General features: G+C 35.4%; 1 protein-coding gene across 2 annotated transcripts in view; it reads left to right on the top strand.

Annotated features, from left to right (window-relative positions):
• The window catches only part of DYNC2H1 (dynein cytoplasmic 2 heavy chain 1), a 414,726-nt gene that overhangs the window by 24,816 nt on the left and 376,955 nt on the right, over positions 1-12,955 (top strand). For both annotated transcript variants that reach the window (XM_036745232.1, XM_036745230.1), the window contains exons 4-11: positions 907-1,025; positions 5,181-5,325; positions 5,623-5,855; positions 10,056-10,190; positions 10,309-10,422; positions 10,541-10,652; positions 10,843-10,967; positions 12,141-12,316. In XM_036745232.1, coding sequence (XP_036601127.1) covers positions 907-1,025; positions 5,181-5,325; positions 5,623-5,855; positions 10,056-10,190; positions 10,309-10,422; positions 10,541-10,652; positions 10,843-10,967; positions 12,141-12,316 — 1,159 coding nt within the window. The remainder of the gene's footprint in view (positions 1-906; positions 1,026-5,180; positions 5,326-5,622; positions 5,856-10,055; positions 10,191-10,308; positions 10,423-10,540; positions 10,653-10,842; positions 10,968-12,140; positions 12,317-12,955) is intronic.

The raw sequence follows: 12,955 nt of genomic DNA, 5'->3' as shown, positions 1-12,955 counted from the left end.
CTTACGTTTAGATGCTTAATTTAAAGATCATTATTGAAATTAATAGGTGCCATTCTTCCCCTTGCATAAGTCACACCTTGGTAATAAGATAGATTTTTTTTGAATCCTGATTGGTCTGAAAGATTGAATGCACCTAATTTGCTGGCAAAGAGTCAGTAAGTTCTGGAGACAATTTAAAATTAAGTTTACTCATGATTACCTATAGCTATTTTAAGTAAATTTTCACTGTTAATTCTAACTTCATTTGAATGCTAATTAAAAAAAAATTTCCAATTGGAAAAAGGGGTTAGAATCAAATAGAAATTAAGTTTTAGAAGGATAGGTTTGCGATATGTTTATTTATGTTGGAATATATTTATATTGGAAGCACAAGTTTGTCCACTTAAGAATTTATCAGAATAAAAATGTTTAGAGGCTGTAGTGGATGTGTGAGCTTGATATGTGGACTGTGTGTAGCATTGTTGTTAAAAATCATATATAATATTTCACTGTAAATCATTCTATCTCTGTCTCTGTCTTTGTCTCTGGAGGCAGTCGGGATTAAGTGACTTGCCCAGGGTAACATAGCTCATATGTGTCTGAGATTGAATGTGAGTTCAGGTCCTCTTGACTCCAGAGCCTTTATCCAGTGTGCCACATAGCTGCTGCCCTTTTCACTGTAAATCTAAATAGAGCTTGCTGGGATTAAAGTTAGACCCCAGCAACAATTCTCATGTTGTAAGTAAAGATTGTGTAAACTCTTTTTAAATACATTTTAAAGGTTGTAGTAGTTCTGCATACCCAAAGAATGGTTTAGTTCCAAATTTAACCAAAATCAGGGAATTAACTAGTTGTTTTCTGGTGGTCTTTTTTTCTCATGATGATTCTTTAATTCTTCTTTTTTCTCCTTTCTAATTTATGTATTAGGTATTCTTACACCAAGTGATGAGTTCCAATTCTGGATAGAGCAAGCACATCGTGGAAGTAAACAGATGAACAAAGAAAGAGCCACTTATTTTAAAGAACTTTTTGAGGCAGTTGCAAGAGTATGTTTACTTGATATGTTGTTTTTCAGGTTCCATGCAAACAATTCAGGGCACAATTTATGTAGGAGAAACAGATAACTAGATATAAGCTGGACAATGCATGACAGTGTGCAAATTTATTAGGAAAATAAATTTACTTAATATATTTATTGGAAACAAATTATAATATAATAGAAAAACCTCTGCCTTAGTTTTAAAAAACATCATGAGACTGGTTCAAGCAAAATCCTCAAGTACTGTTGGATTTACCAAGTACATATTTTATGAGTATACCTTTGAAATTGATTGGATCATGTGCTGGAATGATTGTTTTAATCAGACTTTTAAAGTTGACATTTAAATCCTAGTAACTATTATACTTTTTAAGATTAATATTTTTTCAGTTAACAAGCATTTTTTTCCTCTCTCTCCCAACTCCTCCCCACTGGAAAAAAAGGAAAAAATAAAGTTCTTGTAACAAATGTGCATAGTCAAACAAAAAAAAATGAATTCCACATTGTCCATGTCCAAAAATATGAATCTTATTCTGTATTTTTAATCCTTCACCTCTCTGTCAGGGGATGTGTGATATTTTTTATCATCGAGCCTCTGGAAATATGGTTGGTCATTGCATTGATCTGAGTTCTTAGAAATCTTTTAAAGTTGTTTGTCTTTACAGTGTTGTTGTTGTTATATAAATTAACCTCTTGGTTGTATTCAAGTCACATAAAATTCCCCAGAAGTGTGATTAAATAATATAGTGCTGTAAGGAAGGCAAAAGTGGACATACTTTAAAATCACATAAGAGAATATTAGAGCATTGGTTTGGAGTCAGGGAAGCTAATAAGCTTGAATCCTGCTTCTGTCACTGCCTGTGTAACCTTGAGTAACATTTCTAGACCTCAGTTTTCTCACCTATAAAATTAAGAGGTTGGACAATTCAGGGATTAGCAGATTAGTGCCTATGAGCCAAATCTAACCTGCTGCCTGTTTGTGTATAGCTCTTGAGCTAAGAATGATTTTTACTTAGTTTGTATAACTAAAACTTATTTTTAGCAGAAATAAGTTTTATTAATTATATATACACACACACACACACATACATACACACATATACATATACATAGTTTTACTTTTAGTAAAAACTATTCTTAACTTGTAAGCCATATAAATGGCTGGATTTTGCCTGTGGGTTACAGTTTATCAATCCTTGGTGACAGATCTAGACTGTTAAATTAAAGACCAATCTAGATGGTCTTTAAAATCTTTTTCAAGTCTAAAGTTATGAGCCTATGAACCTATAAACATCTACTAAACAACTGGAGGGAATACAATTATCTATGTGAATTAGATAAAGTCAATTAGATAAAGTCAAATCAAGCAATCAGAAAGAATTTGTTAAACACCTACTATGTACTAGGTACCATACTAAGTGCTGGGGATACAAAAACAAAATTTAAACATTCTGTGTTCTCAAGAAGCTTACATTCTAATGAGGAAGGCAACACGTAGAATATGTCAAAAGTTAATATAGGCAAATATTGGGAGGGAAGGTATTAGTAGCTGGTAGACATTAGGACAGATTTTATGTACAAGGTGGTACTTGAACTGAGTTTTGAAGGAAACTAGGAATTTCATTGTAATTATATATGTGTAGATATATATGTGTGTGTATGTATAAAATTACAAATTTATATAATTATATACACACAGACAGAGAGACAGAAGGGGGGAGACAGACAGAGACAGAGTAGAGGGAAAAGAGGAGAGAGAAGAGAGAGAGAGAAATGAGAGAGAGAGAGAGAGAGAGAGAGAAGAGAGAGAAGTGAGAGAAGTGAGAGAAGAGAAGGCAAACAGGTAGGTGGCAGACCTGGAGTCAGGAATCCTAAATTCAAATTTGGCCTTAGACACAATACTTGTGTTACCCTGGACAAATCATTTAACTTCTGCTTCAGAAATGGGGATAATAATAGCACCTGCATTGTAGAATTGTTATCAGGCTAAAATGAGATAATATTTATAAAGTACTTTATAGACCTTAAAGCACTATAAAAATGCCAGCAATCATTATATACCTACTTTAATTACTCATGACATAAAATATTTTTCTCCCATAGGAAAATATAATCATAGCATAAACATATAATGATATAAATTTTATGTGATGGTAATTAGCAACATTGTCAGAATTGAGCTCTTATTTTGATGTTACTTAATATAAATTTTTCTAAGAGAACAAGAGTAATGATTAAGATTTCTATAGATCTTTATGGTTTACAGAGTAAGGGAGATAGTACGAGTAGTATGATTGCTATTTTATCCACAAAGAAATTAAGACATGGAGAATTAAGGAATTTGCCCACAATTCTTTGGCTTAGGAATGTCTGTTGAGACTCAATCCTAGGTTTTCTTATTCTAACTCTATACTAAAACCAAATAGTTTATTTCAAAGTTATAAAATGTTGAAGTAACTCAAATTACATTTCTCATATCAGGTTACTTTGCAAACGCGAAAAATAAATATCATAAATATCTTTCTATCTATAGCACATTGTCAAAGAAGCACAGTACCCGTGGTGGTGTATTCTAGTTCTTATCTTACAAGTATTTCCAAAGCAAGAGAACTAATTTTTTGTGTCTTGACATTTAATAAATAAACCTTGTCCTGGTTTCTGTATTACAGTGTCCAAAATGGTAAAACAAGATTTTTGCTTTGTTTATGGCTTGGATAAATAGAATCAAGTCAGTGCTAGGCTGTTGAGGGTGTGGAAGGGAAGGCAGATAATAGGCATAGATGTGGCTGACCAGGAGTCAGGCATGCGGGGGGTTGTTGATAAGGTCACAGAATAAAAAGTAGGAGAGAAAGGTATGTATTTCAGGCTAGGTAGGTTAAAGCTGGGGAAGGGAGGTGGCCTAGTGATTAGCGCATTGGGCTTGAAGCCAGGAAGGTACATCTTCCCAAGTTCAAATCTGCCCTCAGATGCTTACTAGCTGGGCAAGTCACTTAACCCTGCTTGCTTCAGTTTCCTCACCTGTAAACTTAGCTGGAGAAGGAAATGTAAAACCACTCCGGTATCTTTGCCAAGAAAACTCTAAATGGAGTCGTGAAGAGTCAGATACGATTGAAATGAATGAACAGCAACAACAAATGTTAAAGACGTTGGGTGGTTTACAGGATACGACGTGTTCTCAGGAAGCTCGGCATCCTTCTCCCAGTAACCCAGACCACTGACATCTAAAAATGGTACAGTTCTTGGTAAACCTGAGAACTGTGTTGCTCCGACACCAAACTTGGTAGATGAATTCATTTTTACTACAGGTAGTAAAATGACTGCATGGCTGTATTTTTCTTGAGGTGGGGCCTGCTTAATTTTGAAGGGCTCAGTCTCTTGTCAACTGTTCGTAGGTGTATTCTAGAGCATCTGCCACTATTAGAGTCATTGGGAATAGTGCAACATAGAGTGAGGTTGGAAGTTTTTCTTGAAAGATCAAATCTCTCTTTACTGGGCCATCAGGTTCTTTTTCTTCTCATGGTAGAAGATATCTTGGACTTGAGCCATGGAAATTTTCTTTTAAGTATGCTAATGCAATTTTAATAATGATAATAATAATAGTAATAATAATAACTGGCATTTATATAGTGCCTACTATGTGTCAGGCACTGTGCTAAGCACTTTACAAATGTTACCCTATTTGATGCTCATTACAGCCCTGGGAGGGAGATGGTATTACCATCACCCTCATTTTACAGATGAGGAAACTGAGGCAAACAGAGTAAGTGATTTGCCCAGAGTCACACGGCAAGTGTATGAGGATAGATTTGAACTCAGATTTTCGTGAGTCCACCCAATGGCTCTATCTACTGCACCACCTACTTATTTTATTTTTAAAAAACAAATTATCTCTTATTTAGGTAGACTTATTTTGAGTTTTTGAAATATTTTCTTTAACCTTTTCCTTAAAAACAGTGCATATTTGCACAATAGTAATGTTGATGCTACCCTTGTATCATAAAAGGTGTGGTCTGCTTGAGTAGTGGTAGTTCTAGCTCAGGTAATTAAAAGAAATGAAGGTAGGCTTAAATAGGCAGAGGGCCTCAAATATTGACTTCCCCTTTCAGTTATTCCTTAATCTATGAATCTGATCTTTTCTTTTTAAAAATTCTGTTTTTTTTAGGAATTTTATAATTTGGACAGTCTTTCGTTATTGGAAGTTGTAGACTTAGTGGAGACTACCCGAGATGCTGTTGATGATGTATGGAGACAAACAGAGCATGAACATTACCCTGAAGCTCGCATGCTACATCTCTTAGATATAATAGGTACTGTTGAAGAAGGCTTAATTAAGTTGTTGCTAGAAATCTATTTTAATCTAAGTTTTTACTCTAAATTATTTTGATTAAAATGAATCCTACTTGAATTGTTTAAAATTTTAGGCATTTATGTATTCTGTTAATTTTAGTTTCTACATAAAAAATTTCTTTAAGTTTTAGTGATAATTAAATTTAGGTAGATTTTAATATCTGATATCAAAATGTCCTTTGTAAAATTTTTGTGGTATAGTTAAGAAAACTACCTAGAATATCTTTTAAGAATAAGATGTTTTATGTTGTTTTCAGGTGGTTCTTTTGGAAGGTTTGTTCAGAAAAAGTTGGGAACTCTGAACATCTGGGAAGATCCTTTTCATCTTGTGAAAGATAACCTGAAATCTGGGATTACTATTTGTGAACAATGGGTAGTAGCTTGTAATCATCTAACTGGGCAAATGTGGCAACGTTATGTCCCTCATCCTTGGAAAAACGAGAAATATTTCCCTGAATCTCTTGACAAACTTGGCAAACGTCTTAAGGAGGTATCAGTGTCTGTGAACCTTAATGATGATGAAGTGGAATCATTAAAGTTTTTAGTAATTTCTATGTGGGCTATGGATGTATGCATGTTTTTCATTGACTGTTGTGCAGGCTTTCAGTGATCTGGGTGACTTTTCCCATATACTATTTCAAATGCTACATAGATTCAATTACCTTATTTTGGGGGGGGCATTTTATGTATAAATGAAAGTAATTTCCACAATCTTCAAATTATTCCTTAATTGCCAGGTCTGCCTGAAATCTGTGTTTGGGAAGCAAGCCTCAAGTCTCTTTGCTTTCCAGTTATTTTCCATTCAGCTGCCAAAGCAGTTTTCCTTTAAGTGCACATCTGGTCAGGTTACTCCTCTGTACAATAAGCTCCAAGGGCTCATTGTTGCCTGTAGGATAAAAAATTAAACTCTTCTTTTTGGCTTTGGAAACCTCATACAACTTGGTTTCAACCAATTTTTCCAGTCTTTTTGGACCTTACTCCCCTTCCTGTACTCTGTGTTCCAGTCAAATTTGCCTTCTCATTATTCCTCTTATGTGCTCCTCCTTTTCTTGTCTTTGGGCCTTTTTTACTGGCCATCCCTAAAAGGTGGCAACCAGAGCTGAACAAAATATTTCAGGTCAATTTTGAACAGAGTAAGAACCTCACTTTCTTGATTCTGCAAATTCTACTTCTCTGAACGCAGCTAAACTTGCATTACATTTTTGGTTGCCTTATCGTACTGTATACTTGCAGCCTATAAAAATGCTCAGATCTTTTTCAGGTGAACTGCTATCTTGCCATTCCTTCCCCATATTGTACTTGTGAAGTTGGGGTGGAATCCAAGTATAAGAGTATCTTTCATCCATATTAAAATGAAATTATTGGATTTGGCCCAGTATTTTAACCTGTTAAGAGTTTGTTGTTTATGATTGGCATTTAACAGGTTAGCTATTCTCCCAGCCTTATATTATCTGCATACTTAATAAGAATGCCTTTATGCATGCCCTTGATTAAAAATATCAAACTTCACAGTGCCAAGCATAGGTTGACTGGGGACTCTTTTGGCAATCCTCCTTCCAAATGGAAAGTATGGTCTTTTGGAACAGTCATTCAACTAATTTGGAATCCACTAACTGTACTCTAGCAGATATCTCTATTTTGTGCACAAGAAATACATGAGAGATTTTTGAAATGTTTTGTTAAAATCTAGGAGCAGCATGGAATGGTATATAGTGTGGTTGTCTTGAGTTTGGAAAGATGTGAGTTCAAATTCTACATCCAAAGCTTACTGGCTTTGTGACCATGGTCACCTGAACCAATTAATCTACAATCATTTCTTTTTTTTTTTTTTACAATCATTTCTTATACACTTACCAGGCACCAGGTAATGTGCTAAGCTAGGTTATTAGCATACAAACAAAAATAATATAGTCCCTGCTGTCAGGGAATGTACACTCTTTTTGGGGAGACATATACATATATAAGTATATTCAGAATAAATAAAAAAAATTATAAGGTAGTTTAGGAGGAGGAGCACTAGCAGTTGGAGAGTGTTCAGGAAAGGCTTCAAGTAAAAGGTGCTATTTGAGCTGGGTTTAAAGAAAGTAAGAGGTTCTCTTAGACAGAGATGAGAAAGGAGTGCCTAGCATGGCAGGCGTGGGGGAAGCCAGTGCAAAAGTATGGAGATGGGAGATGGAGTCATGTGTGAGGAACAAAGAGAAGACCAGTTCAGCCATACCAGAGAGGGCAGAAAGTCAAGTCACTCTTCTGAGTCTCTGTTTCCCTAGAGTGGTGATATATTATTATTGTTGTAGTACCTCTCTCTCAGGGTTGTTGTCAGGCTCTATAGAGATAATGTATGTGAAGTGCTCTATAAACCTTAAAGCACTATATGACAATTTTTATTATTCCCATAACCCCATATCTCTCTACAGCCAAGTTTTTTGGAGACTGCATCGTTCCTTATTTTTGTTGTTCAGTTGTTTCAGTCGTGTCTGACTCTTCGTGACCCCATTTGGGGTTTTCTTGGCAAAGATACTTGAGTGGTTTGTCATTTCCTTCTCCAGTTCATTTTTACAGATGAGGAAACTGAGGTGAACAGAGTTAAGTGACTTGCCTAGGGTCACACAGCTAGTAAGGGTCTGAGGCCAGATTTGAACTTAGGAAAATGAATCTTCCTGACTTCAGGCCCAGCTTTCTATCCACTGTACCACTTAGCTGCTCATTTAGAAGGAACATTCACCCTTATCTAGTACCAGCAGAAGCCTCCCCTCTTATGCTCCGTAAGTGAATTCTTGGTGAGCTTTGCCCTTGTAGTAGGATCTAATCCTCTATAGGAACCAAGTAGCTAGTCTTTTCCCTTTTCCAAAGATGCATCAGAAGATTTCTCTTTAAGAAATCTAGTGCTTGGGGCTCTCAGACTACTCATTCTTGAGAGAGTCTCTAACTTGTAGTTGGATTTGCCCCTGAAACTACTCTCAAAATTGGTGCTGCTCTGGAAGTCTCCTGTTTCTTCTTGAAGGTTAGATTCCAAGGTCAAGCCACCTAGATAATTCAGATTCCTCCCATCTTCTGCAAGAAGGTTAGAGTTCTGAAAGGAACATCCTTGAATTCCCCTCTCAGGTTGGGCATAGGTCTCTTATGGACATTTGCTGCTGATGCAAGTCAACATTATTGCTTCTAGTTGGAGAAACAAGAGAGGAGAAAACAAAAAAGCAAACACCATCAACAAGAAAAAAAGCGCTCTTGCCTCTTCCAAAGGAAAAGGTGAAGAGCTGAGTTCTCCTAGAATGGTGCCTTTCTGCTTTATATAAAAAGCCACAAATCACTTGACCTATATTCAGCTAATCACTAGACATTCCTGGTGTCTGCTCACTAGGTTTATTGAGGATCTTTGATATGAATAGTAATGGTCATGGCCCATTCCAGGTTGTTTTTTATACTTTTGACATATGCATGAGAGAGCTTGTTTAATGAAGACCTTTAAGAAAGCAACGTATTGTAAACAAGAAACAAGAAGTTGTGTAAAGGTTGTCAATAAAGAAATTAGTATATTTGAAAGAGAAAATAAGCTGGTTGTGACAAGAATGTTGGGTATTTCTGTATGTTCCATGGTATTCTTTTTATGTAAAGAAAACTCAAGGAAGTTCCCAGGAGTGTTGGGCGAAGCCCATCATGAGCTATGGGACATGTACAAAAATCATCCCAGCTGGTTAGATGTGAATGTTGTGAATCTGTGTGAATGATGTGAATCTGCCTCGTTTGGAAGAAATACCCACAGTAATCCATTAGAATGCTAAATATCATTATTACTATTACTGTTACCCTCTTATTATGACTATTGTATTTATAGCCATTTCCCTGATTCACACAAAAAGAAATGAGCTTAATTTGGCATGAGAGGTGATGAAGCCATGGTGAGACTCTTTGTGATCACCTCTACTTTCTTTTCTAGAGTTCACTAATCATGCCTCTATTAATACATTCCAGAATTTTCCAGGAATCAAAGACAAGGTCACTGACCTATAGTTTTCAAATTCCATTTTCCAAGTTTTCTTTTAATTGGCACAACCTTTGCTCTTCTCCAATTCTATGGTACCTCTGCCATTCTCTGCTCTCGTTCAGTGATCATGGACAGTAAGTAGCCCAGTAATTACATCTGCCAGTTGTTTAAGTAACCTAGGATATAGTTCTTGTGGGCCTGGTGAGTTAAACACATCAAGGGCAGCCAGATTGTCTTTTTCTTATTCAAGTCATGTCCGGTTGGAAAAAGCACTGAATTAGAAGTTTGAGTTTGAATCCATTTGACTCTATCCAATTTAACTTCTTGGATCCTAAATCTTGGTGTAAAAATGAATATAATACGACTAACCTCATAGGGTTGTTATAAGAAAAGTGCTTTGTAATTAAAACATGTAAATGAACTATTTGTTGGTGGTAGCAGGAAAAACTAAATGGGAGAAGTAGCATTTGAACTGCTGAAAAGGGATAGAATTTGTACAGATAAAGATAGGAGGAGAATGGCATTTTAGGTGGAGGGTATAGCATTTATAGATGTCAGATAGTGGGAAAGAGCATGGGGTATTCCCAGAAACAGTGAATTTGGCTGCAATATAGACTGTATCTATGAGAATAATGGAATACTTGTGTTACTGGTTAAAACAGTCATTAAAATAAATAAACTGTGTTTTTGTTTAATGCTTTGTTTCAGGTCCTGGCAATTAGGACAATTCATGAAAAACTTATCTATTTTTTACCTGCTAGTGAAGAGAAAATTATATGCCTTACTAGAGTATTTGAACCTTTTACTGGTCTGAATCCCTTACAATATAATCCCTACACAGAGGTATGTGTTTTTTTCATGTCTATATATGTGTGTATTAGATGTACACTTTTTAGCTTGCTTTTTTTTAATGGTGAATCATTATGTACTGTAACCTAACAAATTAATTTATTGGTTTTAGCCTTTGTGGAAAGCTGCAGTCTCACAATATGAGAAAATTATTGGACCAGCAGAACAAAAGATAGCAGGCAAATTGAAAAATTATATCTCAGAAATTCAAGACAGTCCACAACAGGTATGGTTCCCTACTTTCTCATATAAGATTTTCTTTTTACTACTTTCAGAAATGTTAATTTGTGTCATTTAAATACTTATAAGTAAGTTTTCTCAAATTAATTCTTTTTTAATTTTAGCTTCTCCAAGCATTTTTGAAATATAAAGAGCTGGTAAAACGTCCAACTATAAGCAAGGAATTGATTTTGGAAAGAGAAACTTTATTGGCAAGACTTATGGACTCAGTCAAAGGTGAAAACTTAAAAAAGATGATTTTTGTATAGTTAATAGTTTTTTTTGAAGTATTTTTGTATATTTCTACCTCCTTTGCCTGACTGGTTGCATTTGGGAAGAGTAGTACATGTTAACATTTATATGTCTATGACTAACATTATTTTGAATTATGGTAAATTATGAAATCGTCATATTGCTTTATTTTCAGATTTTCGAACAGACTTTGATAATCGATGTCACGGCATTCCTGGTGAAGTAACTGGGCCATTAGCAGGCAAAAATCTTTCAGAAGTTGTTAATAATATAGTTTGGGTCCGTCAGCTGGAATTAAAGGTATTAGTTTTAATGTGTTTTGAGGCATATTTACTAAAAGTGTTAGTAATTTTAAGAATGTAGAATAGGCAGTTAAATATTACAGTTAAAATGCAATAAAATTAGCTTAACCACATAACTGATTATTTTCCCTCTTAAAATTATTCCTGAGTTTGAAAGAGGGATCAGTCACACTCAGAAATTTGAGATACGTGCAGAAAGAGTTGCTGTATGAGCTTTGATTTTTTTTTTCTCATTTAGAAGAAATTGCCATGTAGCCTAAGGGCATTATGAATGTAAAAGAATCTCTTGCTTCTCTTCTGTTTGTCCTCAGTCATTGCCTTTTAGCTCCCCTTGTGTGACTACACTTAGACATCTTTTTATACTTACTGAAAATAAGCGTTTTTCTTTAAATTTCCTTTTCAGCAGCAAGGACAAAATTTATGTCTTTTTCAAACTATATAGTTTCATGTTAGGTTGAAAGTTAATAATGGAAGGGCAAAATGTAACTGGTACTCACTTAAGGCATTAGCAACAATTTGCCATTTTTAAAGATCCTCTGATTACTTCCAGATTGATCTGAGAACATTGAGGACTGTCAGTATGCAGTACACTGTGTTGCATATGGTTCACATTCAGTACATATTAATTGATGATGAACATCTTAGATTATTAGTAAGAACAAAGGGCTGTAAGGCTAGATAGGTATAATTATTGTGGTTTTTCTTTTCTGGGGTTCTGTACAAATAGTCTGAATCTGGCCCTGTAGCTGCAGAATGTGACAATACTCTGCAAGAAGGTCACTGAGGAGAGAATTCTCCTTCTGTTTTTTTCCTGATTTTATCAGAGGCTTACATACTGAGGGGCTAAAGTACTTAGTGCACAGTTAGAAGGGGAGATAGGCTAATATTGGGGGCATGCCATGGAAATTGATGAGGACACATACATATCTGGATCTGACCTTACCATGACCTTGGCTCCAAACTTGAAATTAAGAAATATTAACTCTTTAGGAGCAAAGAAGTGCCTGAGATGTTTCTACTTTTTTATGCAATCATGCAGGGAACTTTGTTTGTATTTGTATGAGAAACCAATCTTTGATTCACTGGTCAGAGAGAATCAGGCTCACAATTGTTTAGAATCTTGTTAGAATTCAAATTCATTTTTGTAACTCTTATAAATTTGACTTTTAAGGTGGATGATACAATCAAGATTGCAGAAGCTCTTTTATTTGACTTGTCAGGTTTTCGGTCTTTTCATCGAAGCGCTGATGATCTCTTAGAGCAGTTTAAATTATATGAACAAGAACAATTTGATGACTGGTCAAGGGATATTCAGTCAGGCTTATCAGATTCCAGATCAGGCTTATGGTAAGTATAAATAGTCTAAATTATAAAAAGTGTTTTGGAGATTGACTTTTTACGCCATTAATCTTTGATTCATTTTTTAAAAAAACTTAAGCTATTACTTGCAGAAATGAGGGATTTTATCTGGATGGTATGTTTTTCCACAAAAAGGTATGAGAGAGTTTTTTTTAGGTTCCCTTGCAATGATTGTGGAGACCTGTAGAATAATAGTTATTTAACCTGCCTCACTGTTCAACTCAGTCCAAAGGTAGCAACCTTGAGTGAAGAGGAATAAAAAAATTTAAAAACTATTCTCTTAATACATGAAAATTTGGACTGAGGGAAGATGAAGGACCAGGGAATACTTGGGAGGATTGCTATAGTGCTATATTCACTAGCTCCCTGCCTCTTTTCCCTGGAACTCATCCTCAAATGAAGAATATGAGAATGAATATGAGGAAAAGCTCGAGAATATGAGCTTTTCCATTTGACTGTGAGCTCTTAGAGACCAGGGCTTTTTTGTGTTTACTTTCTTTGTATCCTCAGTGCTTAGCACAGTGGCCTGTGTGCAATAGGTACTTAATAAATGCTAGCTGACCAGGTGAGAATGTGAGGGTAGAGGACCAGCTCCATTTGTTTCAGGGGAAACCAACTTCCTGTGAG

Source organism: Trichosurus vulpecula, chromosome 2 (assembly GCF_011100635.1).
Source record: "Trichosurus vulpecula isolate mTriVul1 chromosome 2, mTriVul1.pri, whole genome shotgun sequence".
Lineage (NCBI taxonomy): Eukaryota > Metazoa > Chordata > Mammalia > Diprotodontia > Phalangeridae > Trichosurus > Trichosurus vulpecula.
This window is presented reverse-complemented; position numbering and strand designations above follow the sequence as displayed.